Raw genomic sequence first — 26,945 nt, 5'->3', positions numbered from 1 at the left:
GGAAGTGAGGAACGCCTCTGCCCAGCCACCCTGTCTGGGAGGTGTACCCAACAGCTCCAAAGAGACAGCGACCATCGGGAGCGGCCCATGAGGATGATGGCAGTTTTGTTGAAGAGAAGGGGGGGAAGTGTGGGGAAAGGAAGGAGAGATCAGATTGCTGCTGGGTCTGTGTAGAAAGAGGTGGGCATAGGAGACTCCATTTTGTTCTGACTAGGAGAAATTCTTCTGCCTTGGGATGCTGTTGATCTATGGCCTTTCCCCCAGCCCCCTGCTCTCTGAAACATGTGCTGTGTCAACTCAGGGTTAAATGGATTAAGGGCGGTGCAAGATGTGCTTTGTTAAACAGATGCTTGAAGGCAGGATGCTCTTTAAGAGTCATCACCACTCCCTAATCTCAAGTACCCAGGGACACAAACACTGCAGAAGGCCGCAGGGACCTCTGCCTAGGAAAACCAGAGACCTTTGTTCATGTGTTTATCTCCTGACCTTCCCTCCACTGTTATCCTATGACCCTGCCATATCCCCATCTCCGAGAAACACCCAAGAATCATCAATAAATACTTCATTAAAAAAAAAAATGTTCTGGAATTCACATTTTAAAAATAAAAAACCAAACAGGTGAATTTAATTTTTATTTAACTCAATATATCTAAAATACCAAATATCATTTCAATATATAATAAATATAAAATTACTAGACTATTTTACAGTTTTTGGTCTTATGGCTTTGACATGTGGTGTGTAATTTAAGCTTATAGCACATCTCAATTTGGACTATTGCATTTCAAGGCTCGGTAGTCACCTGTCATTAATGGCTACTGTAATGGGTATTAAAAGTCCAAGAACTTGTCTTCTGTAGTTTTCCTACATAGGGAGATAATTTCTGGGCAGTCTGTTGTCAGTATATGGCCCTTTGAAAATGATGCCTAGTTGTTATTGAAACAGAATAAATTGGCCATTGGGCATTTGGTACCAAAAAAAAAAAAAAAAAAAAAGAGCTTACTCTATACAGGCATTGGGGGCTAAGCAGTGAAAAAAATCTAAGCACCTACACTCAAGGAGTTTATAGTCAAAGTGACTGAAATACAAATAAACTAGCAGTTCTAACAGTGAGAAAAGCTTAGGGTTCTGGGAGTGGGGGAGTGATGAAAAAATGCTTATCATATGATAGGTGCACAATCAATACTTAAATGAATTTATGTGTTGCAAAAATGATGAATAAAGAGAATCAACAACATAACAGATGCCTTCCTCCAACACAATAAAAATAAAACAAAAAACAAACACAAAAGAAAACAAAACAAAAAACGGTCAAAACAGTCAGGAGGTTTCTTGAGTCTCCTGATATCATCAGCTTGATGAAACGGTACAGGTCTCACGTGACACTGGACGGGAGGTGTTTGTGGTCTCAGAAAATCATCAACTGGAGAAGGTGAAACAGGTACCAGAAGACACTCGGGAGGTGTCTTCAGGCTCAGAGAATCATCAACTGGAGAAGGTGGAAGGGGTGCGAAAAAACACTCGGGAGGTTCCTTGGGTCTCCTAAAATCATCAGCTCGAGGAAATGCTACAGGTCCCAGGTGACGCTCGATGGGAGGTGCCTGTGGTGTGAGAAAATCATCAACTGGAGAAGGTGGAAGGGGTACCAGAAGACACTCGGGAGGTGTCTTCAGGCTCAGAGAATCATCAACTGCAGAAGGTGGAAGGGGTGCGAAAAAACACTCGGGAGGTTCCTTGGGTCTCCTAAAATCATCAGCTCGAGGAAATGCTACAGGTCCCAGGCGACGCTCGATGGGAGGTGCCTGTGGTGTGAGAAAATCATCAACTGGAGAAGGTGGAAGGGGTACCAGAAGACACTCGGGAGGTGTCTTCAGGCTCAGAGAATCATCAACTGGAGAAGGTGGAAGGGGTGCAAAAAAACAGTCAGGAGGTTTCTTGAGTCTCCTAATATCATCAGCTCGATGAAATGGTACAGGTCTCAGGTGACACTGTAGTTGAGGTGTTTTTGGTGTGAGAAAATCGTCAACTGCAGAAGGTGGAAGAGGTACCACAAGACACTTGGGAGGTTTCTTCAGGCTCAGAGAATCATCAACTGGAGAAGGTGGAAGGGGTGCAGAAAAAGAGTCAGGAGGTTTCTTGAGTCTCCTGATATCATCAGCTCGAGGAAATGCTACAGGTCCCAGGCGACAACGCTTGATGGGAGGTTCCTGTGATGTGAGAAAATCATCAACTGGAGAAGGTGGAAGGGGTAAGAAAAAAGAGTCGGGAGGTTCCTTGGGTCTCCTAAAATCATCAGCTTGAGGAAATGCTACAGGTCCCAGGTGACGACGCTTGATGGGAGGTGCCGGTGGTGTGAGAAAATCATCAACTGGAGAAGGTGGAAGGGGTACCAGAAGACACTCGGGAGGTGTCTTCAGGCTCAGAGAATCATCAACTGGAGAAGGTGGAAGGGGTGCGAAAAAACAGTCAGGAGGTTTCTTGAGTCTCCTGATATCATCAGCTCGAGGAAATGCTACAGGTCCCAGGCGACAACGCTTGATGGGAGGTTCCTCTGATGTGAGAAAATCATCAACTGGAGAAGGTGGAAGGGGTAAGAAAAAACAGTCGGGAGGTTCCTTGGGTCTCCTAAAATCCTCAGCTTGAGGAAATGCTACAGGTCCCAGGTGATGACGCTTGATGGGAGGTGCTGGTGGTGTGAGAAAATCATCAACTGGAGAAGGTGGAAGGGGTACCAGAAGACACTCGGGAGGTGTCTTCAGGCTCAGAAAATCATCAACTGGAGAAGGTGCAAGGGGTGCAAAAAAAAAGTCAGGAGGTTTCTTGAGTCTCCTGATATCATCACCTCGAGGAAATGCTACAGGTCCCAGGCGACAACGCTTGATGGGAGGTTCCTCTGATGTGAGAAAATCATCAACTGGAGAAGGTAGAAGGGGTACCAGAAGACACTCAGGAGGTGTCTTCAGGCTCAGAGAATCATCAACTGGAGAAGGTGGAAGTGATAAGAAAAAACAGTTGGGAGGTTCCTTGGGTCTCCTAAAATCATCAGCTCGAGGAAATGCTACAGGTCCCAGGTGATGACGCTTGATGGGAGGTGCCTGTGGTGTGAGAAAATCATCAACTGGAGAAGGTGGAAGGGGTACCAGAAGACACTCAGGAGGTGTTTTCAGCCTCAGAGAATCATCAACTGGAGAAGGTGGAAGGGGTGTGAAAAAACAGTCAGGAGGTTTCTTGAGTCTCCTAATATCATCAGCTCGATGAAATGGTACAGGTCTCAGGTGACACTGTAGTTGAGGTGTTTTTGGTGTGAGAAAATCATCAACTGCAGAAGGTGGAAGAGGTACCACAAGACACTCGGGAGGTGTCTTCAGGCTCAGAGAATCATCAACTGGAGAAGGTGGAAGGGGTGTGAAAAAACAGTCAGGAGGTTTCTTGAGTCTCCCGATATCATCAGCTCGAGGAAATGCTACAGGTCCCAGGCGACGACGCTTGATGGGAGGTTCCTGTGGTATGAGAAAATCATCAACTGGAGAAGGTGGAAGGGGTACCAGAAGACACTCAGGAGGTGTCTTCAGGCTCAGAGAATCATCAACTGGAGAAGGTGGAAGTGGTAAGAAAAAACAGTCGGGAGGTTCCTTGGGTCTCCTAAAATCATCAGCTCGAGGAAATGCTATAGGTCCCAGGTGATGACGCTTGATGGTAGGTGCTGGTGGTGTGAGAAAATCATCAACTGTAGAAGGTGGAAGGCGTACGAGAAGACACTCGGGAGATGTCTTCAGGCTCAGAGAATCATCAACTGGAGAAGGTGAAAGCGGTGCGAAAAAACAGTCAGGAGGTTTCTTGAGTCTCCGGATATCATCAGCTCGATGAAATGGTACAGGTCTCAGGTGACACTGGACGGGAGGTGTTTGTGGTCTCAGAAAATCATCAACTGGAGAAGGTGAAACAGGTACCAGAAGACACTCGGGAGGTGTCTTCAGGCTCAGAGAATCATCAACTGGAGAAGGTGGAAGTGGTATGAAAAAACAGTCAGGAGGTTCCTTGGGTCTCCTAAAATCATCAGCTCGAGGAAATGCTACAGGTCCCAGGCAACGACGCTCGATGGGAGGTGCCTGTGGTGTGAGAAAATCATCAACTGGAGAAGGTGGAAGGCGTACCAGAAGACACTCGGGAGGTGTCTTCAGGCTCAGAGAATCATCAACTGGAGAAGGTGGAAAGGGTGCAAAAAAACAGTCAGGATGTTTCTTGAGTCTCCTGATATCATCAGCTTGATGAAATGGTACAGGTCTCAGGTGACACTGGACGGGAGGTGTTTGTGGTCTCAGAAAATCATCAACTGGAGAAGGTGGAAGGGGTACCAGAAGACACTCGGGAGGTGTCTTGAGGCTCAGAGAATCATCAACTGGAAAAGGGGAAATTGGTATGAAAAGACCCTCGGGAGGTGTCTTGAGTCTCGGAAAATCATCAGCTCGAGGAAGTGGTTCAGGTCCCAGGGCACACTCGTCTTGAGGTGTCTCTCTTCTCAGAAAATCATCAGTTGTTGAATGTGGTTGAGGTCCTAGTAGACACTGTAGTCGAGAAAGAGTCAGCAGTCTCAGACACCCTTTAACTGATGGATGTGGTTGACCTCTCAGATCACACTGAGGTGGAGGAGTTGGCTTGTGGCCCATCCTTTTTCTTAAAGTTTCAGCCGTGAGGTAGGGCCAGTAGGGCAACCCTGAGGAATGATGGTGCTCCACTGCCGCCATCCTGACCTGTAGGGCCGAAGGAGGAAATGTTTTCACACATATTCATTTGATGGACAAAATTACCGCCACCAACACAGGCTGCACCTTCTGTTGCTGGTGATAGATTTTTGCACCTTTCCATCCTCCAGGTTTCAAAATAGCAGTATCAGTGTCATAATATCACCCTTCCACTGAGTACTGCCCACAGCTGGGGAGTAAAGAAAAGTCACTGGGACACACTGTTGTCTCCACATGCCACTGTGTCTGTTTGCAAATGTAGGCAGGCTGGGGTCCTGCCCCAGGGAAGACAGAATCATAACAGAGTAATAAAGAAGCATGTCTGAGACACAGGAGTGTCTATGTCTATCCTCTTTCCTCCCTCACAGCCATCACCAGAGCATGTTTCTTGCACCAGGTCAACAGAGAGTAAGAGAGGCATGAAAAGCCCATTGTCCACACATGTTGCAGCTTCTTTTTGGAGAATGTTTTCCAGGCCTTTTATGTTCTGTCTCTGATTCTCAGAACTCTGCAAGGTCAGTGTGACCACCCTGCTCCAAATCGAAGAAAACAGAGGTTTCCAGAGGAAGGAGAAATTGTGCCCAGGGTCACACAGCTTGCAAGAGGCAGAGTGGAAGTTGATTCCAGCTCTGCCTGCGGGACCCTCTCATTTCCCCTCTGTTTCCCTTCTGGACAAAGGATCTTCTTCACTCTGGAGGTGCCACCCATGAGAACAAAGAGCTCTGGAGAGATGTGGATTCCTGAAGAGCTTCAGGGGAACTGGGAGAGGGATTTCTGACAGAACAATCTTATCTCAAGAAGTCAGTTAGACATGGCTGTAATATTTCTTTTCACTCCCAGGTAATACCAAATTGTAAGTGCACTACGACATAAAGAATACCCCATGGAAAAATGAGGTGGGAATTCTAAAGAAAGCAAGTTTTAAAACTGTGTTTCACTTCAAGTGTACAAGTCCCATCATGTGTAATCATAGGACTCGGCAGCTTTTGAAGGTACAGAGGCCACACAAGAATCAGCTTAGCTGAGCATCATTTAAGGCCTTCATTTGGAATTGTCCCTGTAGGTAATAAGTTACATTCACTCTTCACTAATTTACAGTCAGGGCCTATTTGCTATTACAAATATGGAACCTCTGACACTTAGAATATTAGATCAGGGGCCCCACTGGGTGGGTATGAAGGTGTTTTTGCACAACATGGTTACCAACAGGGATGGGACTGTGATGAACTATGGAATTGGCCTTGTCAAAGAGCATTCAAAATTGCACAAAGCACAAATTAATGTTAAATTAATGCATTTTCACTATTTTTACTTCTGGGAATACAGCAGATATTTCAAACGTTAATCACCTACATTACGGCAGAATGCAAACAAAATCACAGCAAAAGAAAATCCCACATATTTCGGAAATGAGACCCCACAACATCTTGGGTAAGGTGGATCAGTCAGAGTTCACCGCGCCATGAGACCTACAGTACTGGAGGTCAGTGGTGCCTCCTCGTGTTATTTCTGGAAACAGAACAGTAAAAGCCCTTCAGCCCTCGGTCCCTGAGCTTTTATGGATTCTGGAGGTGCCACCAACGATGATCAGCTGGGAATGGAGAAGCCTGAAAGCTCATGAAGAAGATTTTGCTTCTCAAGAAGTCGAGACAGAAAAGGCACCACAGAACCTACAGAGCAGAGGCCAGGCCAGGAGAGGGCATTGTCGGAAAAGACCAAAGCGTCCTGATATAGGAAGAGTGAAAACGTCCCCAGCATTTACCTTTGTCTTCTCTGTGTTTTCAGCTGGGACGCCGCTCCTGTTCCTCATGGGAACCCAATGATGTCCTGAATCTGCTAAGGGCCAGAGAAGGGAATGGGGCTAAATCTGGCTTGCATGTTCTGTGCAGAATAAGAAACCCTCCACACCCTCCGATGCCATCTCACTCTCTGCCACACAGGTCCCTTACCAGAGGCACAGGGTTTATTGACCACATGCCTCAGAGGACTCTGGAGCCCTCTGGACCCTCATCCTTGAGGAAGATACCACAGAGCCCTGGTCCAGGGGTATTCTTAACTCTCAACAGGCTGTGAACAGGTCGGGCTCCAACCAGCTGGAAATGAGCTCTAAATCAGTATATATCAGAGGAAATCACTCATCATGTGAGCACAGACTCAAAATTAAAATAGGAACAGCCATGGTTGGAAGAATATCAATAAACCCTGGACAGGAACAGCACTGCTCCTCTTCTTCAAGCCATAGGGACATTTAAAATTCTGTGGATTCATAGTTAATCTAACCTTCATACCTGGCCAGGTATTATCAATACTTATGAACAGAAATGGACATAAAGACATGAACAGTCATGAGAAAAGGTAAGAGCTACAGAAATTAACTGGAAAGTTTTAGGGTTACACTTCAAATGTTAGAGGAGTAGGATTACATAGAAATCTAACTTACTAATGGAGTTATATAGTTGACAATAAACAACTTAAAAAGAATGAAGGAAGTTCCAAAAAGTGTAAATAAATGCTTCTTTTCTTAAAGCAGATCTCAAGCTACAATATTGATCCATGAAGACACGGCCAGAAAATCTGTGCTCTCATCAGCACATGTGGCTCCCATTCTAAAGTGCTATTGTTGTTTTCTCAAGTGAAAGAAAAATAAATCCTTCACACTGAGTCAAGGTGGAAAGGCGAGCTGGCCCACCTGCCTTCTAGGCTCATCTCCTCAGTTAAAAGTAACCAAGACATCAGGGTGGGGCAACGTCCACAGTCAGTGGAGCGGCCTGAGCTCCACCATTCACAGGGGACTAGCCAAGAGCCATTCAGCTCGGGCACCTGAGGAAAATAGGGTCCTGCCACCCAGCGAGACAACTGTTCTCTTTATAAGTGCTTGGAATTGTTTCCAGGAAACATAACAATCACCCCACCCGAGCCCTCATCCCCAAAAGGAGAAGCAAGGTGTGTGGATTGTGCAGCACCAATTAAGCGGCTGCCTTCACAGCAAGCTCCTACCCCTCCAGAAAGGGTTCTCTAGGCCCGGTCGTCCCTGGACTGGCTCCTGACTCATGTGTCTCTCTGGCACTCTCTGCTTTTGCCTCATTTCACACCTAGAAGACATAGAAAGAATTGACTTGAAGAATTAAAACACCAAGTTCTTTACTAGATGCTCAAAGCTGTATCTCAAAACAAAAACATCCTTTAAAATGTCCATCACAATGACCTACCTGTGCTGCTTGTAGGCAGCCTTCCTCTCTGCCATCCACCTTTGCAAGGCTTGAGCACAGAGGTGTGGGGAGAAAAATACGTCCATGTCCTGACCTGGCAGACTATGTCCAAAAGCAAGGAAAACAAACAAACTTCCTGAGTTGGCAAGAGGCTTTCTTACAGAAGGGGTGATCTGAAAAAGCCAACACACGAGAAATTGAATGTTGAGAGAGTCTAAGGGCCGTGGCATCATCTGCATCAGCACTGAACTATCCTGCAACTGCGGGGAGGAAGCTCCTTACTTTGCACCTGTAGTAGTCCTCTGCCCACCGCTGCAACTCTTGCGTGCGTTGAAACGGTTGCCTATGGATTACAATCACTTTCATCAGATAAAGCACCACTTTCAGGATGACTTTAAATAATCTGCCATGTTTCTGTTATCCTCACAACTGTACCCTTACACAATCTATCTATACCTAGAAAACGTATTTCAGATGGCTGTAAGAGTACAGTCTGAGCCGGTCGCGGTGGCTGACGCCTGTAATCCCAGCACTCTGGGAGGCCGAGGCGGGTGGATCACGAGGTCAGGAGATTGAGAACATCCTGGCTAATACGGTGAAACCCCATCTCTACTAAAAATACAAAGAATTAGCCGAGCGTGGTGGCAGGCACCTGTAATCCCAGCTACTCGGGAGGCTGAGGCAGGGGAATCACTTGAACCTGGGAGGCGGAGGTTACAGTGAGCCAAGATCACATCATTGCACTCCAGGCTGGGTGACAGAGTGAGACTCCACCTCAGAAAAAATAACAAAAACAAAAACAAAAACAGTACAGTCTGATCCAAACTGTTGCTGTATTGATTCCTCCTCTTTTGCTTATTGCCTGCTGACTTCTGAGTTGACGATTTCCTTCCCCATTCTCAGTATATCCCTAATTCATCCTTCATTGAGCATCTTTTATCATAAAGCTCTATTCTCTTTGTATTAATATCCTTGCCATGTTTCACAGGGCAGAAACAGCTGGGCTTATAAACAGGCATAGTCCTTTTGAAGGATGTGGTTGATCCTACAACAACACACTTTCCTAAGGATGACAACAACTCACTCCACCCCTAGAATAGCTGGTAACCGAGTTTCCACACAGTCTAGCTGGCAACGGGGTCAGGAGATGTTTTGCTACTTCACATCTTTTGGTCACTGGTAAATCTTAAGGTACTTTGTTTTCTGTTTTGTCAACTCTCTCTCTCTCTCTCTGGATATGTCTTCTGACCATTTGTTTCTATTTCTGCATTTACTGGGTCTAAACATTGTACAAAGGTTAAAAACAACATTCCAATGGGGGTTTCCTAAGAGGGTGGGGTTCAGCTTCTCAACTCACAGTTGGGTGTGTATTTCTTTCATATCCAATTTCCCATTCTCCTCTGCCTCTGATAGCTGCCTCTCGTTTTCTGCTTGCTCACATTCTTTCATGTTTTGTTTCCTGAGATTAGAAGGGAGGGAAATGCACACACATGATCCACCAGCCCGTGTGGGATTCCCTCTGCCCTTCTGGCATCTGAAGGCTGTGATTCAAAGATCCCCCCTGCAACCTTCCCATAAATGAACCAACTGATTCTCACAACCAAAGGGAGAATTGACACCTCTCATTGAGGGACAAAGAAATATCACACTCTGGCCTGCTGGCAAGTCACCTGTCATTTCCAGCTCATCTTCATAGTTCTATAGTTAGTCCTATTCTTTAGTAAATATAAAGACTATTAAAAGCTTCTATGAGGTGCACTATGTGTGTCTCTGGGGTCAGTCTTGTGCTTGACACAGCGAAAGCTCATTTTAGTTCAGTGTGAAAAACCAGACCTCACCAACTCATCACAACTAACTCCATCGGAAGCAGAGGATTGCTCCTCATCTGCCTCCTCCTGTGGGAGACCTGATTCTCAGTCAGAGGCTGATGCCGGAACTGAGACCATCAGACATAGAGAGATCCTTCCAGAATATGGTGTCATTAACCCTGCAGTTCACTACTGCACTTTGCCATGATTCAGGACTGGAACTCTTGTCATCGACTTTAAAGATCCTGGTTGAGAGAAAAGGCAATCTGAATGCTGGGCGCATCTATTGAATTAGAAATGATCGGAATGGCTCCTAAGTCAGGGTGTTATGTCCTGAAAATAGATGACAACTGCAAACCCTCCACCCTGGTGTTGACTGACTTTAACAAGGTTCAGTTCACAGAGAGTGAGGGCAGAAAAAGGAAATGGCCTAAAAAGGTAAGTTTGCTGTGTTGCCCTCACACCACTTGATTCATGCTCCTGATCCTAAGGACCTCACCTGATACTTGGTTTTATAAGAAGGATGTGTAAAATTCCCAGAATGCTAGGAAACAGGGACAAAAACACTTCAAAGAGAAAGTTAATGAACTTGTTTCTGACCACAGGGCATCCTTCAGCACATGCTGTCTGGAGTGGCCTCAAACAAGGAGTGTGTGGTGAGGTGCTGAGAATGCAATGGGAGCAGGGTCCTGTCCCCACGCTAAATGAGCTCACAGATTAATGCAAATGAGAAGCCAGTGAGGACCTCACTACTCCTGCTGTGCACTTGGGAACTACAAACACAAAACCTGATTCTGGAAGGAAGCTAAGGAAGCATTCTAATCTTGAGTTGACATAAGTGCATCTGAAGCTTCCGATCTCCGATGAGAACGATGGGGGACACCAAACAGAATATAAAACCCATGATTGAATACATCAAATTGTTAACATGGCAGTAAACAGACATGAGGTCAAGATGGAGAAGAAGGAAACCCAGGACAAAAGTCAGCCTTGCATTTGGAACCCATTTCCCTGAGTTTCACTGCTGAATTCCAGAAGGGACTACTGAGATGCAAAGAAGCAGAGCAGCTTTTGTATACATGCATGCGATTAGATGAAAAACAAGTGGATTGAGGGTCTGCCAATGAAAGCGACCCATACTGAAGTCCACTGGCTCTGGTTGAGACCCAGAAGAGTCACACATCAGAACAGAGGTGGATAGGAAATACCCTGGCCTTTGTAGGGACTAAGCCTGCACTGACGACCTCAATTGCAGCCTGTATGGAGGACCCCTGACCATCCCCCAGAAGTAGACTCCCATCTCTTCTGCAACAAGATAACATGCTACTCGGCCTCAATTCATTGCTAAATATTTTTTAACAAGTATCTCACATTTAACAAAAAAAGATCAGTCATATGGCAGCAAAATACAATGTAATACGACCAAAACGTGAAAGACTGAAAATGAATCTGGAGGTGAGCCAAGCATTGAATTCAACAATCCAGGCTGGGAGCAGTGGCTCACGCTGGGAGGCAGACGCAGGCGGATCACCTGAGGTCAGGAGTTCAAGACTAGCCTGGCCAACATGGTGAACCCCGGTCTTTACTAAAAATACAAAAATTGGGCTGGGCACAGTGGCTCACGCCTGTAATCCCAGCACATTGGGAGGCCAAGGTGTGCAGATCATGATGTCAGGAGTTCTAGACCAGCCTGGCCAATATGGTGAAACCCCACCTCTACTAAAAATACAAAAATTATCCGGGCATGGTGGCATATGCCTGTAGTCCCAGCTACTCAAGAGGCTGAGGGATAAGAATTGCTTGAACCTGGGAGGCGGAGGTTGCAGTGAGCCAAGATCACACCACTGCACTCTAGCCTGGGTGACAGAGTGAGACTCTGTCTCAAAAAAAAAAAAAATTGGCTGACTGTGGTGGCACACACCTGTAATCCAAGCTACTCGGGAGGCTGAGGCAGAATTGCTTCAACCTGGGAGGCAGAGGTTGCAGTGAGCCAATATTGCGCCATAGCACTCCAGCCTGGCGACAGAGTGAGACTCTATCTCAAAATTTAAAAAAAAAAAAAAAAAAGGCTGGGTATGGTGGCTCACACCTCTAATCCAGCACTTTGGGAGGCTGAGGCGGGTGGATCACCTGAGGTCAGAAGTTCGAGACCAGCCTGGACAACATGGCGAAACCCCATCTCTAGTAAAAATACAAAAATTAGCTGGGCATGGTGGTGGGCACCTGTAATCCCAGCTACTTGGGAGGCTGAGGCAGGAGAATTGCTTGAACCCAAAAGGCAGTGAGTCGAGATTCTGCCATTGCACTACAGCCTGGGCAACAAGAGCAAAGCTCCATCTCAGGAAAAAAAAAAGAGAAAGGAAAACCAATGCCAGTACTAGCACCTCCTCTTCCCCCGAAAAAATTACAAACAAGAATGTAGGAAGGGAAACGAATTATGCGGATTAAACTAATCAAGCAGAAAGGACAAACTCAATTTTGAACCCACTGAATTTGCCACAAATATTGTAGAAAATATTCTCAAGGACTTTACAGTTGTCTACTTTGATTGGCACATGGTTCATAACAACAGTATTTGTGTCAAGGCACATCTTACTCTTCCTCGGCAGTCTTCCTCTGTCCATTGATTTTGTAATGACTGTTGACCTTCCCTGTCACCTTACGGACTTCAGCTCGAACTTTGGCTTCCATATGTCTCCATGAAGTAAAGAGGTCTTCCCGGCCAAATTTAATTCCTGGAAAGGAAGAAACCCTTTTCTTTGTGTGCATACAAATGGACCTCGGCCCTTGGTGAGGGTGAGGAGAGGAGAAGGTGAGAAACCTGAGGGCAAGAAGCTATTCTTTCCCTTTCCAGGGCAAACTCATTTCCACACTATGGGGACTCCAACAGAGCCATACCTTCCCGGCTACGGCTATTGGACCTCCAGGCTTTCCGCTGTACATCCTTGGATCCGTCATGTACATTTTGTGACTTTAAGACAGTCTTGAGGAAAGACACCTAGGAAATAATAATTTAAGAATGACGGCTGGGCATGCTGGCTCATGCCTATAATCCCAGCACTTTGGGAGGCCGAGGCGGGTGGATCACGGGGTCAGGAGTTCAAGACCAGCTGGCCAAGATGGTGAAACCCCGTCTCTACTAAAAATACAAAAATTAGCTGGGCATGGCTGCGGGCACCTGTAATCCGAGCTACTCGGGAGGCTGAGGCAAAGAACCATTTGAAGCCGGGAGGCGGAAGTTGCAGTGAGCCAAGATCACCGGGAGGTGGTGCATGCCTGTAATCCCAACTACTCGGGAGGCTGAGGCAGGAGAATCGCTTGAACCCAGGAGGAAAATGTTGTAGTGAGCTGAGATTGTGCCATTGCACTCCAACCTGGGCAACAAGATTGAAACTCTGTCTCAAAAAAAAAAAAAAAAAAAAATAGGCCAGGTGCGGTAGCTCACGCCTGTAATCCCAGCACTTTGGGAGGCCGAGGCAGGTGAATCACAAGGTCAAGAGACGGAGACCATCCTGGCCAACATGGTGAAACCCCGTCTCTACTAAAAATGCAAAAATTAGCTGAGCATGGTGGCGCACGCCTGTAGTCCCAGCTACTCGGGAGGCTGAGGCAGGAGAACTGCTTGAACCTGGGAGGCAGAGGTTGCAGTGAGCCGAGATCACACCACTGCACTCCAGCCTGGTGACAGAGACTCCGTCTCAAAAAAAAAAAAAAAAAAAAGACATGAATATACTTCACACAACTGAACTGTACACTTCAACACGGTTAGATGGTAATTATCATGTTATAAGTATTTTACCACAGGTTAACATGTTTCACAACTTGAAAAGGAAGTAATTACCTTCAGCTCTCCGAGTTCTAGAATTTGTAACATTTCACCCCCTGCTCCTTCCTGATCTGCACTGGAGCATCTTCCTTCTATACCTGCTCTACTCAGAGTCCACTTTCCCTTCCCTCACATCAGCTTCATTGAGGCTGGTTTGAACCTAACGCAAAACATTCTCACTAACGACTGAATTCCCACCAAGATTTCCATATTATCACAGTATGCTTTTAATCTTCTAAGATATTAAATATTTGTTCTCATCATAGCTAAAATGCAATGCAAATCCCATCCCAGAAATGGGTCAGATACCTATGAATCTCCTGAGGTAGTTATTGAAATAACTTTTTTTTTTTTTTTTTTTTTTGAGATGGAGTGTCACTCTCACCCATGCTGAAGTGCAGTGGCGCTACCTTGGCTCACGGCAACCTCCACCTCCCAGATTCAAGCGATTCTTGTGCCTCAGCCTCCCAAGTAGCTGGGATTACGGGTGCCCGCTACCATGCCTGGCTAATTTTTGTCTTTTTAGTAGAGATGGGGTTGCACCATGTTGGCCCATCTGGTCTTGAACTCCTCACCTCAAGTGATCCACCTGCCTCAGCCTCCCAAAGTGCTGGGATTACAGGCATGAGCCATCACACCTGGCCTGAAATAATATCTTTCAAATTCTTTGCAGAATTTGTTCTTTTCTGATTTCTGCACATAGGATAAAAAACAAAACATGTACTAGGATTTCGAGAGAAGCATGGGTAATCTAAAAAGATGAAAGAGCAACCACATCTATCCCACAGCTACCGCTAGATTTCATAGGAAAGGTAGCTGGCCCAGTTTGGAGCTAGGAGGAATGTCAAACACATGAAGAAATAAGAAGCAAGGAAATGCCATCATGCATGAATGCTTCATGGCACCCATGATGTCCCTGCTTAGGAGGTAGTGGTATAGATGACTAGATGATAAGGACAAAGATGAGAAGGTGTGAAATTGTCCAAGTCCAACAGCTCAAGTGAACTTTCCTCAATGGAATTTTTAAAAAGCGGTAAATTTAAAAACCTCCCCCGGCTCCCGTGGAGGCTCACGCTTGTAATCCCAGCACTTTGGGAGGCTGAGGCGGGCAGATCATTTGAGGTCGGGTTTTGAGACCAGCCTGGCCAACACGGTAAAACCCCGACTCTACTAAAAATACAAAAATTAGCTGGGCATGGTGGTGGGCACCTGTAATCCCAGCTACTTGAGAGGCTGAGGCAGGGGAATCGCTTGAAGCCAGGAGGTGGAGGTTGCAGTGAGCCAAGATCACACCATTATACTCCAGCCTGGGCAACACAGGGAGACTCGTCTCGGGGCTGGGGGGAAAAAAAAAAAACTTCCTCCAATTTATACCAAAAATTCTCTCTTCAGGACTAAGTGGCATAGAGAATGTTAAATGTGCCTCGATATCTTCATAACTCATATATTTTCTGTTTTCTACATATCTTGAAAGGCAGTGCCAAATGACGTGTAATTATCTAGGTGGTAAAACTGAAACATACTTCCTCTTCCCTTGAATATAAAAAAGCATTGTGGTATTAGTACTTTTATCTTGGATCATTGTTCAGAAGGAGGTTCAGCCCCCAGACAACCACATTTTTACTGCCATGAATGGCAAGAGAAAATGTAGAGCTCAACTTACCCAATGGAAAAAAGGCTCAAAAGACAAATTATGGCACAACTTAGCAGCCAAATTCTTACCAAGTACAGACTTTTGACATACTGATCTCTCTCCAGTTGCAACTGGGAACATGCACTTTGAATGATGTCATTCAAAATTACCCTGCCCAGACACATTTTTCATTGATTCTCTGGAGGGCAGTTCTAAGAGATTCTCTGGGGCTTTCTCTGCATCATGAGACGCAGTGCAGTTCTGCCCTTCACCTTCTGGCAGTTTGTCACCTCATCCCTATGACCTCAGAGGAACTTTGTCTCAGGCCAATTGTTTGTTCCTTGAGCTCTTCCATTTCCCCTAAAAATCATTTGCTACCCCTCTAAATGGCCTACATCTCCATCTATCTCTCTCTCCCCTCAGAAGAGGGTGCTCTTTAAGCATCAACCATCCGGCCCTTCTAGCAGTCTCATTTTTCAGCTGGTTCCCATGTTTATGCCTGTTCTATGTTTTTCTTCTCCTGTTAAGCTGTCTGTTGTCAGCTCATTTCTGCAGTGAATCTTCAGAGAGGAGACTGGAAGCTTTCCTTCCACCCATATGCTAGAACTATAAAGCAGAAGAGTTTAGAAAGAATTTCCTATTTAAGTGATGAAACCTCATACTCCATTTCTGATAAATAACACTAAGGTTAAAAAAAGTTATTTTTGACCAAAAGCTCTGTTGACATTTTATTAAACAAACACCAACCTATTTAATTTTCATAATGTAAATGGCAGATATTTTCATAATTCTTATGCTAATAAATCATTTCCCTGATTTTTTGGGTAAAACCACATATTCATAATGAAGTCCAGAAACGTGAATTGTTTTAAATAATTTATTCTTATTTGTGATTACAAGTATACCTCTACAGAAAGTTAGTATACTCACACAAAGGCTAGTTTTCCAGAGGAAAATGGCAAGTGTAGAAATTCCCAGAAACACAATAATGATAACTATCCAAGGAATTCCACAAAAGTCAGTCCCAGGATGAAAATCATCAGGCAGAGAATTGATAACCTGGAATAATAATAGTTGAAATAATGAAAAGGTCAATGACACTGACAATATTTCACTCAGAAAGAATCATCCTTAGAAACCGTCAATCTCCTCCAAAAGGTAACCACATCCCTCAGATATCACCGTGGGATTCCACTGCTACAAAAAAGAACAGAAGTTAGAAGTCTCATGTTTTTCAGATGGCTGGTAGTGTTTCTAGGCATTGCAAATGTGGGGTGTCGTCTCTCTTGGTATAAAGCAGGGATATCCAATCTTTTGGCTTCCCTGGCTATATTAAAAGAAGCAAAGTTGTCTTGAGCCACACATAACATACACTAACACTAACAATAGCTGATGATCTAAAAAAAGCTCGTTTTTTTTTTTTTGGAGACAGTGTTCCGCTCCGCTCAGTCGTCCAGGCTGGAGTGCAGTGGTGCAATCCTGGCTCACTGCAACCTCCAGCTCCTGGGCTCAAGCCATTCTCCTCCCTCAGCCTCCCGAGTAGCTGAGATTACAGGTCTCTGCCACCATGCCTGACTAATTTTTGTATTTTTAGTAGAGATGAGGTTTCACCATGTTGGCCAGGCTGGTCTCGAACTCCTGACAGGCGATCTGCCTGCCTCGGCCTCCCAAAGTGCTGGGATTACAGGTGTGAGCCACCGTGCCCGGCCATTTTTTTGCTTTTGTTTTTGTTTGTTGTTTGTTTTTGAGATGGGGTCTCACTCTGTCACCCAGGCTGGAGTGCAGTGGCGTGCTCTCGGCTCATTGCAACCTCTGCCTCTCAGGTTCAAGTGATTCTCCTGCCTCAGCCTCCTGAGTAGCTGGGAGTACAGGTGCCTGACAGTGCACTCAGCAAATTTTTGTATTTTTTGTGGACATGGGGTTTTGCCATGTTGGCCAGGGTGGTCTCAAACTCCTGACCTCAGGTAATCTGCCCACCTCAGCCTCCCAAAATGCTGGGATTAGAGGCAAGAGCCACTGCACCTGGCCAAAATCTCATAATCTTTTAAGAAAGTTTACAAATTTGTGTTGAACTGCATTCAAAACTGTCCTGGGCCACATGCAGCCCATCACTCATGGGTAAGACAAGCTAAGTATAAAGTAATTATCTTATCTTTTCTTTTCTGTTTTGAGACAAAGTCTTGCTCTGTTACCCAGGCTAGATTGCAGTGGCATGATCTCAGGTCACTGCAACCTCTGCCTCCTGGGTTCAAGCGATTCTCCTGCCTCAGCCTACTGAATAACTGGGATTACAGGCGCCTGCCACCGTGCTCGGCTAATTTTTGTATTTTTAGTAGAGACAGGGTTTCACCATGTTGGCCAGGCTGGTCTCCAACTCCTGACCTCATGATCTACCTGCCTCGGCCTCCCAAAGTGCTGGGAATACAGGTGTGAGCCACCGCGCCTGGCCAGTAGTTATCTTTTCTTTAAAGTTATTTACTTGTTTTTTAAATTGACGTGTAACATTGGATGCATTTATTATATATCACATGATAAAAGAATCCCTCTAAATAATACTTCTCTCTTGGATTATGTGAATCTTTGTAATTTAAAGCTCAGCATAAGTAAAAAAAAAAAAAATACAATGAAGGGATTACTTCATTCACAAATAAGTATCAAATTTTAGTGCTTAAAAATTAACAAGGTGGGCCGGGCGCGGTGGCTCATGCTTGTAATCCCAGCAATTTGGGAAGCCGAGGTGGGTGGATCACGAGATCAGGAGATTGAGACCATGCTAGCTAACATGGTGAAACCCCATCTCTACTAAAAATACAAAAAATTAGCAGGGCCTGGTGGCACCCGCCTATAGTTCCAGCTACTCGGGAGGCTGAGGCAGACGAATCACTTGAACTGGGGAGGCAGAGGTTGCAGTGAGCCGAGATTGCACCACTGCACTCAGCCTGGGTGACAGAGTGAGACTTCGTCTCCAAAAAAAAAAAAAAAAAAAGACCAAGGTGGAGATCATGCAAATGGCATGAAGAGTGTGGGATTTCTCTAAGATTGTTCATATTCATTCCATTAGACTCTTATGTGAGTGAAGACGAAGACTTCCCCTGAGTAAGTTCAGACAGCTTGTGATAGCATTTCTACATCGATTCCTCAGGATTTAACTATATATTTTTGAAAACATCTCAATTTTAAATGTTTCTTTCAAGATGGTGAATTAAACAGAGATAGCCCTTCAACAGGGTGAACTCAGCATATGCTGAGTCTGAAATGCAAATGATGGAGTTAGAGAACCATACAACAATGGTAATGATTCAGAAACATGGTGTTGAGCAGAATAAGGCACACACAAAAGAGTACCTATGGCATGGCATGCATCTGTATACGTGAAATTCCACAATAAGCAAGCTAACCCATGATAAGAAAGAGACTGGCTGGGAACAGTGAGAGTTCACTTTCTGGGGTGACGTAATAGTTAGATCTTGGCTGGGCACGATGGTTTACGCTTGTAATCCCAACGCTTTGGGAGGCCGAGCGGGCGGATCACCTGAGGTCGGGAGTTCAAAACCAGCCTGATCAACATGGAGAAACCCTATCTCTACTAAAAATACAAAATTAGCTGGGCGTGGTGGCACACGGCTGTAATCCCAGCCACTCCGGAGGCTGAGGCAGGAGAATTGCTCGAACCTGGGAAGCAGAGGTTGCAGTGACCTGATACTGTGCCATGGCACTCCAATGGGCAACAAGGGATATTGTGCCATTCCACTCCAGCCTGGGCAACAAGGGAGAAACTCTGTCTCAAAAAAATAATAATAAAAAAAATAAAAATAATAAAAATAAAATAATGTAGATCTTGAACAGGGGTTGGGTTATGCTGGTGTACGTACTTTCCAAAGTTAGTAAACTTACACTTAAGGTTATATATTTTGGCCGGGCGCGGTGGCTCACGCCTGTAATCCCAGCACTTTGGGAGGCTGAGGCAGGTGGATCACGAGGTCGAGAGATGGAGACTATCCTGGCGAACATGGTGAAACCCCGTCTATACTAAAAATACAAAAATTAGCCAGGCGTGGTGGTCTGCGCTTGTAATCCCAGCTACTCAGGAGGCTGAGGCAGGACAATTGCTTGAACCCCGGAAGCGGAGGTTGCAGTGAGCCGAGATCTTGCCACTGCACTCCAGCCTGGGCGACAGAGTGAGACTCTGTCAAAAAAAAAAAAAAGGCGTCAAACCAGATGACACAAATCAAATGATATTTCACGTTGTTTTGGTCTATTTTGTTTTTTTGAGACAAGAGTGCAGCGGGGCCATCTCGGCTAACTGCAACTTCCAGCTCTTAGGCCCAAGCGATCCTTCCACCTCAGCCTCTCTGGTAACTGGGATAACAGGTACGCACCACCAGGCCCGACTAATCTTTTTTGGAATTTTTTGTAGAGATGGGGTTTCTCTATGATGCCCTGGCTAGTCTTCAACTCCTGGACTCAAGTGATCTGCCCACCTCGGCCCCCTAAAGTGCTGGGATTACAGGCCTGAGCTGTGTAATTTCATGCTGGGTGACACAGCCCGGGAACAAGGAAGAAACCCCGCGGGTCCAGCGTCTACTCACATAGGTGGGGTGATGGCTGATAAATCCCAGCAGGAGGAGCCAAAAGAGCAGCCACCACACCGGCATGTCCTGGTCCTTTCAGGGAGCCCTGAGGCGGCCAGGACAGAGGCGGGGGTGGCTTAGGGCGAGGGGAGGGAAGGGGACGGGACGGGGAGGCGGAGGGAAGGGGGAGGGGAGGGGAGGGAAGGGGGCTATTGGGCACCTGGAGGTGGAGGAAGAAGGAGGAGGAGGAGGAGGAGGAGAAGAGGGAGGAGGAGGAGGAGGGGGGAGGAGAAGAGGGAGGAGGAGGAGGAGGAGAAGAGGAGGAGGAGGAGGAGGAGGAGGAGGAGGAGGAGGAGGAGGAGGAGGGGGAGGAGGAGGAGGAGGAGGAGGAGGAGGAGGAGGAGGAGGAGGAGGAGGAGGTCTGGGAAAGGATCCGGTTCAAATTAAGTTCTCAAGTGCTGGTGGAAGGTTTAGTTACAGGTCACAGAGAAGGTCAATCAGGGAAGCAACAGGACGCGCAGGGCAAGGGAGCGTGAGGCTTAGGAGCAGTTAGATGGAGACCGGTTCTGCTTTCCACCAAACCTTCTTCGGGCTGGGCCGTCGCTTAGCAACCCTGGGATTTTTTATACTCCCTCTCCACCAATCCCTGGGGCCGGTGGTGCGGCCTCACAAGGGACATCCCATGAGCGCCCCGCCACTGGACGAGCGCCCCGCCATTCCAATGCCCCCTCCCCCATCTCAACCCCCAAGCTCCTCCCAAGGACAGGTCCTCTCTGGAACCTTCACAAACCTGATTTCTGGTCCTCCCCAACCAGCTCCCTGTCCCTGCTTCTGGGCACTCCTTCCTTCCTGAGCTCCCAGGGTTCCTCAAGGTCAAACATGGAGAAACCCTATCTCTACTAAAAATACAAAATTAACTGGGTGTGGTGGCACACGGCTGTAATCCCAGCCACTCGGGAGGTTGAGGCAGGAGAATTGCTCGAACCTGGGAAGCAGAGGTTGCGGTCAGCTGATATTGTGCCACTGCACCCCAATGGGCAACAAGGGATATTGTGCCATTGCACCCCAGCCTGGGCAACAAGGGAGAAACCCTGTCTCAAAAAAATAATAAGAAGAAAATAAAAATAAAAATAATAAAAATAAAATAATGTAGATCTTGAACGGGGGTTGGGTTATGCTGGTGTACGTACTTTCCAAAGTTAGTAAACTTACACTTAAGGTTATATATTTTGGCCGGGTGCGGTGGCTCACGCCTGTAATCCCAGCACTTTGGGAGACTGAGGCAGGTGGATCACGAGGTCGAGAGATGGAGACTATCCTGGCGAACATGGTGAAACCCCGTCTATACTAAAAATACAAAAATTAGCCAGGCGTGGTGGTCTGCGCTTGTAATCCCAGCTACTCAGGAGGCTGAGGCAGGACAATTGCTTGAACCCTGGAAGCGGAGGTTGCAGTGAGCCGAGATCTTGCCACTGCACTCCAGCCTGGGCGACAGAGTGAGACTCTGTCTTTTAAAAAAAAAAAAAAAAAAAAAAAAAAGTCGTCAAACCAGATGACACAAATCAAATGATATTTCAGTTTCTTTTGGTCCATTTTGTTTTTTCGAGACAAGAGTGCAGTGGGGCCATCTCGGCTAACTGCAACTTCCAGCTCTTAGGCCCAAGCGATCCTTCCACCTCAGCCTCTCCGGTAACTGGGATAACAGGTACGAACCACCAGGCCCGACTAATCTTTTTTGGAATTTTTTGTAGAGATGGGGTTTCGCTATGATGCCCTGGCTAGTCTTCAACTCCTGGACTCAAGTGATCTGCCCACCTCGGCCCCCTAAAGTGCTGGGATTACAGGCCTGAGCTGTGTAATTTCACGCCGCGTGACACAGCCCGGGAACAAGGAAGAAACCCCGCGGGTCCAGCGTCTACTCACATAGGTGGGGTGATGGCTGATAAATCCCAGCAGGAGGAGCCAAAAGAGCAGCCACCACACCGGCATGTCCTGGTCCTCTCAGGGCGCCCTGAGGTGGCCAAGACAGAGGCAGGGGTGGCTTAGGGCAGGGGGACGGAAGGGGACAGGGACGGGGAGGTGGAGGGAAGGGGGAGGGGAGGGGAGGGAAGGGAAGGGAAAGGAGAAGAAGGGGGCTGTTGGGCACCTGGAGGTGGAAGAGGAGGAGGAGGAGGAGGAGAAAGGGGTCTGGGAAAGGATCCGGTTCAAATTAAGTTCTCAAGCGCTGGTGGAAGGTTTAGCTACAGGTCACGGAGAAGTTCAATCAGGGAAGCAACAGGACGCGCAGGGCAAGGGAGCGTGAGGCTTAGGAGCAGTTAGATGGAGACCAAGGTTCTGCTTTCTGCCAAACCGCCAAACCTTCTTCGGTCTGGGCCCTCTCTTAGCAACCCTGGGATTTTATACTCCCTCTCCACCAATCCCTGATGCCGGTGGTGCCGCCTCACAATGGACGGTCCGTGCGCGCCCCGCCAGTCCAATGCCCCCTCCCCCATCTCAGCCCCCCACGCTCCTCCCAAGGACACGTCCTCTCTGGAACCTTCACAAACCTGATTTCTGGTCCTCCCCAGCCAGCTCCCTGTCCCTGCTTCTGGGCACTCCTTCCTTCCTGAGCTCCCAGGATTCCTCAAGGTCACTCTTGGCGACAAAACATAAAAAACAAATGATGGCAGGACGGCAGGAAGAACCTCATACCCAAGCAGAGTGCTAGGTTTTACAGTCCCCGCTCAGCCATTCATATCCTAAGCAACAAAACATCAGCAGGATGCGGAAGGTCCCAATAGTAAACCATCTCCATCACATCCACGTAGCCATCAGGCCATCAACCTGTATCTCAGGGACAAATGTTGTAGATACACTCATTTTAAGCATGCATGGTACATTTACAAAAATTAACCTGACTTATTTTGTTCCAGCAAATCTCAATATATTTTAGAGCAATCAAATCACACAGCATGTTTCTGATCATATAACTGTGCTAGAAGTCAATGATTAAAAGCTAACTCCAAATTATTATTTGCTTGGAAATTCAAAGTGCCCTTATAAGATATAAACATAAGAAAGAATCCAAAATGAAACAAGATTGCCTTTAAACTCAATGATAAGATCATAACATGGCAAGAAAATGTCTCCCTCTGGCCTGGGAATTCCACTTTGTGGCACAAGGTTGTGTGATCTCACATCACCCCTAACCCACCTAGACATGTTAACATCCTAAACAGAGTGATGATGTCACTTATCTATATCATCTTACTGCCTGTGTGCATGGACTTTAAATTCTGAACCCAAATGAGGGGGAGAAAACCAAGTTGACTTTCATGATTGACCTTTCAGGGATGTCCAAGAAATCTGCATTTCAAGAAACAAAGTTCATCAGCTTCTCTCCTAGGGTATTTGGCCACAATACCCAGAGGGCTTGGCAGCATCGTGAGTGATGGGTGGGGAGCACCAAGCAGGTGGGCAGGACCCAGGGCCTGGTGACCAGGACAGAACCCCACTATCCATCACCTTTGCAGGCCCTGTCCTCAGCTAAACTTCCCAAAGGCCTTCTTCTGCCCGATCACACAGAGTGTGCCCAAACTCACTCAGGCCTCTGGCAGCTGAAAACCACTGCTTTAAATCCCTTTACCATTTACTATGACATAAGGTTATTGTAAGCAGGAAATATTCTATTGATGCTACAAATGGAAAGCCAATGCCTTTACCATAAATAGAAAAACAACCCTAAGAAACAAGCAAAACAAAACAAAACAGGGGCTGGGTGTTGTGGCTCATGCCTGTAATCCCAGCACTTTGGGAGGCCGAGGTGGGCCGATCACAAGGTCAGGACTTCCAGACCAGCCTGGCCAATATGGTGAAACCACGTCTCTAATAAAATACAAAAATTAGCCGGGTGTGGTGGTGGGTGCCTGTAGTCCCACCTACTTGAGAGGCTGAGGCAGGAGAATAGTTTGAACCTGGGAGGCAGAGGTTGCAGTGAGCGGAGATTGCACCACTGCACTCCAGCCTAGGCGACAGAGCGAGAGTGTCTCAAAAACAGCAACAACAACAAATAAACAAACAAAAAACAGGGTTAACAAAACTATGGAATTCAATTCTATTTGTATGCTGCAGCCATGCTCCAGCCCTAGATTTGGCTGGGCGTGGTGGCTCATGCCTGTAATCCCAGCACTTTGGGAGGCTGAGGCAGGCGGATCACAAGGTCAGGAGCTCGAGACCAGCCTGACCAACATGGTGAAACCCCGTCTCTACTAAAAATACAAAAATTAGCCAGGCATGGTGGCACATGCCTGTAATCCCAGCTACTCAGGCGGCTGAGGCAGGACAATCCCTTGAACCCGGGAGGCGGAGGTTGCAGTGAGCCGAGATCGTACCATTGCACTCCAGCCTGGGTGACAGAATGGAATGAGACTCTGTCTTAAAAAAAAAAAGAAAAGAAAAGAAAAGAAAAAAAGAAGCCCTAGATTTCGGTTGTGTTGGTTGTAAAAGGAGAGACCAAGTAAGTGGGGGTTGAAGTCAGATTAGACCAAAAGTGAATGGCAGAGAGTAGTATAATGTCCATGAAGGGTTGCTAGAGTCACCTTCATTAGAGCCCAAGCAGAGACAGGGAAAAGAAGATGTGAGCAGAGTTTGGGGCCTCAAACAGTGGGGGTTATTCGTGCAGCCCAGGAAAGGCTCCCCAAAGCCAGGATCAACCTCCCTTGCAGGCCAGTCCCTCGTGGAGGCACGGCCAGGCACCTTAGATTTGAGACCAGCTGTGTTGCTGCTGACCAGCTGTGTGACCCTGGGCTGGTTTCCTTCCATGCAATGGGAGTGCCAATGGCTGCATGCATGCAAAGACTGTCTGAGGATAGGAGGAAGCAATCTGTTGAGCACCCGTGTACCTGAGTGTCATCATCTCCCAAGGGCATCTTTCGTTGCAGAGCTGGCAACTTGGAAGGCCCTTGGCCACTAAGGGCAGTGATGATGGTAACAGCAGAAAATCATCATGTACGGCTGACGAGGGAAGGACAGGGGGTAGGGCTCCTGGGTCCTGGATAAGAATGAGGGTCTGGGCACTCCTGGGGACAGCTGAGTGGTAGGACTCCTGGGTCCCCAGGGGGCAGGTCCAACTTCAGTGGCATTGGGCCTAGGCTGGGATGCTGAGTTAGCCACTGGAGCATCAGCAGTACAGGCAGGCACAGAGGCAGTGGATCCATCGGAGGTGACAGGTGTAGGAGCCTCTGGTGAGCAAGTAGAGTCACCAAGCCTGGCTTACCACTACCCCCACTCCCCCCACTCCCCCCACAGACGATGCCCTGTCCCTTGCCTCATGCTCCGGCAGGGTACAGGCTCCCACCTGGGGCCTCATGGAGCATCTCTCTAAAACTTCTGTGTCCTGGTCATTGAATGGGCACTTGAGTCACCCAGGGCCACTGGAACAAAGAGGAAGAATCAGGCCCCACGATGTTTTGGGAGAGTGTTTAGCACAGGAAAATGCACAGAATACATGCACGACACGGGGGCACCGTCGGTGTGGGAGCGATAGTTTACAACCTCCAGCCCTAATCTGAGCACTCTCACCTGTGCAATCTGAAAGGAACAGGAGACTTGCAGGAAAGATAGTGCCTGGATTTAACTTAAAGGAACTAAAATGTTAGAATTTTCACTCTTGATATCCTTCCAAATCAACTCTCTCAATGTTCCCATCCTCAAAACTATCATATGGGGTAACTGAGGCAGTCAGAGATTTACTGACTCAATGTCACTCAGTTGATTCTGAGTTCACTGCTGATTACATCTGACCAAACTGCTTTTTTGAAGTGTACCCCATTTAATCATGCTGGTGATGATTTAGTGCAGCTCTGGGACAAACTTCACCTGGTTGATGATAAAGCAAATCCGTGGTGACTTAGTCCTGCTGTCATTTCCCATCAATTCCCCACTCTCCTCCTCTGACCCTCCACAGTCTCCCGTGCAGGCTGACACCATATGACGGCCTTAATGAAATACTCCACCGAGTATTTCAGCTTCTCTCCTGGGCCACTTGAAAGTGGATGTACACATGGGATTTGCTTTGACCCAGGAGATGTGAGTGGAAGTGAAGCGTGTCACCTCGACACAAAAGAGTTGGGAGGCATTGAGACTGGCCACCCTCTCCTTCATCTCTTAGAGCAGCTGACGGCTCCCATATGGAGGCTGCTCCTTTATTCTCGTGGCAGGATGAGGGGATGTGGGGCACAGGGCACAGGAGAGCCATGGAGGACGTGCAGCATGGGCAGGAAAAGAGCCTTCAGTGTTGTACATTTCCATTGTTTGGGGCTGTTTGTTACCTACAGTGATACCTAGCCCATCCTAGCAGGCATGCACCGTCTACTCCACACTCTGTGAAGCAGACTGGCCTGCCGTCAGAACATGAATTGGTGGTCAGACACACGTAGGTTTCAGTTCCAGCTCTGCCTCTTATTGACTGCAACCTCATGCTTAACTTTCATTCTCTGAGGCTCAGTTTCAACTCTGTAAACTGGGGTGGCTATACCATCTCAGGTTGCAGAGAGAATTAAACGAAATATAAATGCATGTAGAGCACTGAACCCAGGGCCTGGCACACACAGTGAGTACTCAATGTTAGCCATGTAGCTTCATAATGCATACTGACTGTCAATATTCAGACAATGCAGTAAAGTATTACCAAAAAAACAGTAAACTTACTTGCATATGTATTTTTTCAATATTTATTTTTAAACAGATAGGGTAAAACTATGTATATTCTTTCATAGCCAGTGTTTTTCTCTTCATAGCATATTGTTAAAATAATTTTATCTCGGACCGGGCACAGTGGCTCACACCTATAGTCCCAGCACTTTGGGACGCTGAGGCTGGCAGATCACAAGGTCCAGAGTTTAAGACCAGCCTGGCCAATATGATGAAACCCCATCTCTACTAAAAATACAAAAATTAGCCGGGCGTGGTGGCACACATCTGTAGTCCCAGCTACTCGGAGGCTGAAGCAGAAGAATTGCTTGAACCCAGGAGATGGAGGTTGCAGTGAGCCAAGATTGTGCCATTGCACTCCAGCCTGGGTGAGAGAGTGAAACTCTGTCTCAAATAAAAATATATATATATGTATATATGTATATATATACGTATATATGTGTATATATATACGTATATATATAAA

General features: G+C 46.8%; 2 protein-coding genes across 5 annotated transcripts; both read right to left on the bottom strand.

The window, feature by feature from the left end:
- Positions 1–619: 619 nt before the first annotated feature.
- On the bottom strand, positions 620–4,745 carry LOC129050704 (nuclear pore complex-interacting protein family member B13-like). Its single transcript, XM_054533543.1, has one exon. The coding sequence runs from the start codon at positions 4,743–4,745 to the stop codon at positions 1,197–1,199; it is 3,549 nt and encodes a 1,182-aa protein (XP_054389518.1). The 3' UTR covers positions 620–1,196.
- On the bottom strand, positions 620–26,891 carry LOC134759369 (uncharacterized). 4 transcript variants are annotated; one of them, XM_063717620.1, is made up of 12 exons: positions 25,125–26,891; positions 24,670–24,818; positions 22,336–22,423; positions 16,149–16,277; positions 12,658–12,757; positions 12,356–12,494; positions 9,309–9,410; positions 8,234–8,294; positions 7,952–8,124; positions 7,740–7,834; positions 6,505–6,578; positions 620–6,412 (listed from the first exon to the last, which is right to left on the bottom strand). In XM_063717620.1, the coding sequence occupies exons 1-12, from the start codon at positions 25,134–25,136 to the stop codon at positions 6,299–6,301; spliced, it is 1,236 nt and encodes a 411-aa protein (XP_063573690.1). In that variant the 5' UTR covers positions 25,137–26,891; the 3' UTR covers positions 620–6,298. The 4 variants fall into 4 exon arrangements, with proteins under 4 accessions (XP_063573690.1, XP_063573691.1, XP_063573688.1 ...); XM_063717621.1 differs by having other exon boundaries at positions 6,505–6,575; positions 25,125–26,890; XM_063717618.1 differs by having other exon boundaries at positions 620–6,578; positions 25,125–26,890.
- Positions 26,892–26,945: the final 54 nt, after the last annotated feature.

This window comes from Pongo abelii, chromosome 18 (genome assembly GCF_028885655.2).
Source record: "Pongo abelii isolate AG06213 chromosome 18, NHGRI_mPonAbe1-v2.0_pri, whole genome shotgun sequence".
NCBI classification, from domain to species: Eukaryota; Metazoa; Chordata; class Mammalia; order Primates; family Hominidae; genus Pongo; species Pongo abelii.
The sequence above is the reverse complement of the archived record's forward strand: the minus strand, read 5'-3'. Positions and strand labels throughout refer to the sequence as shown.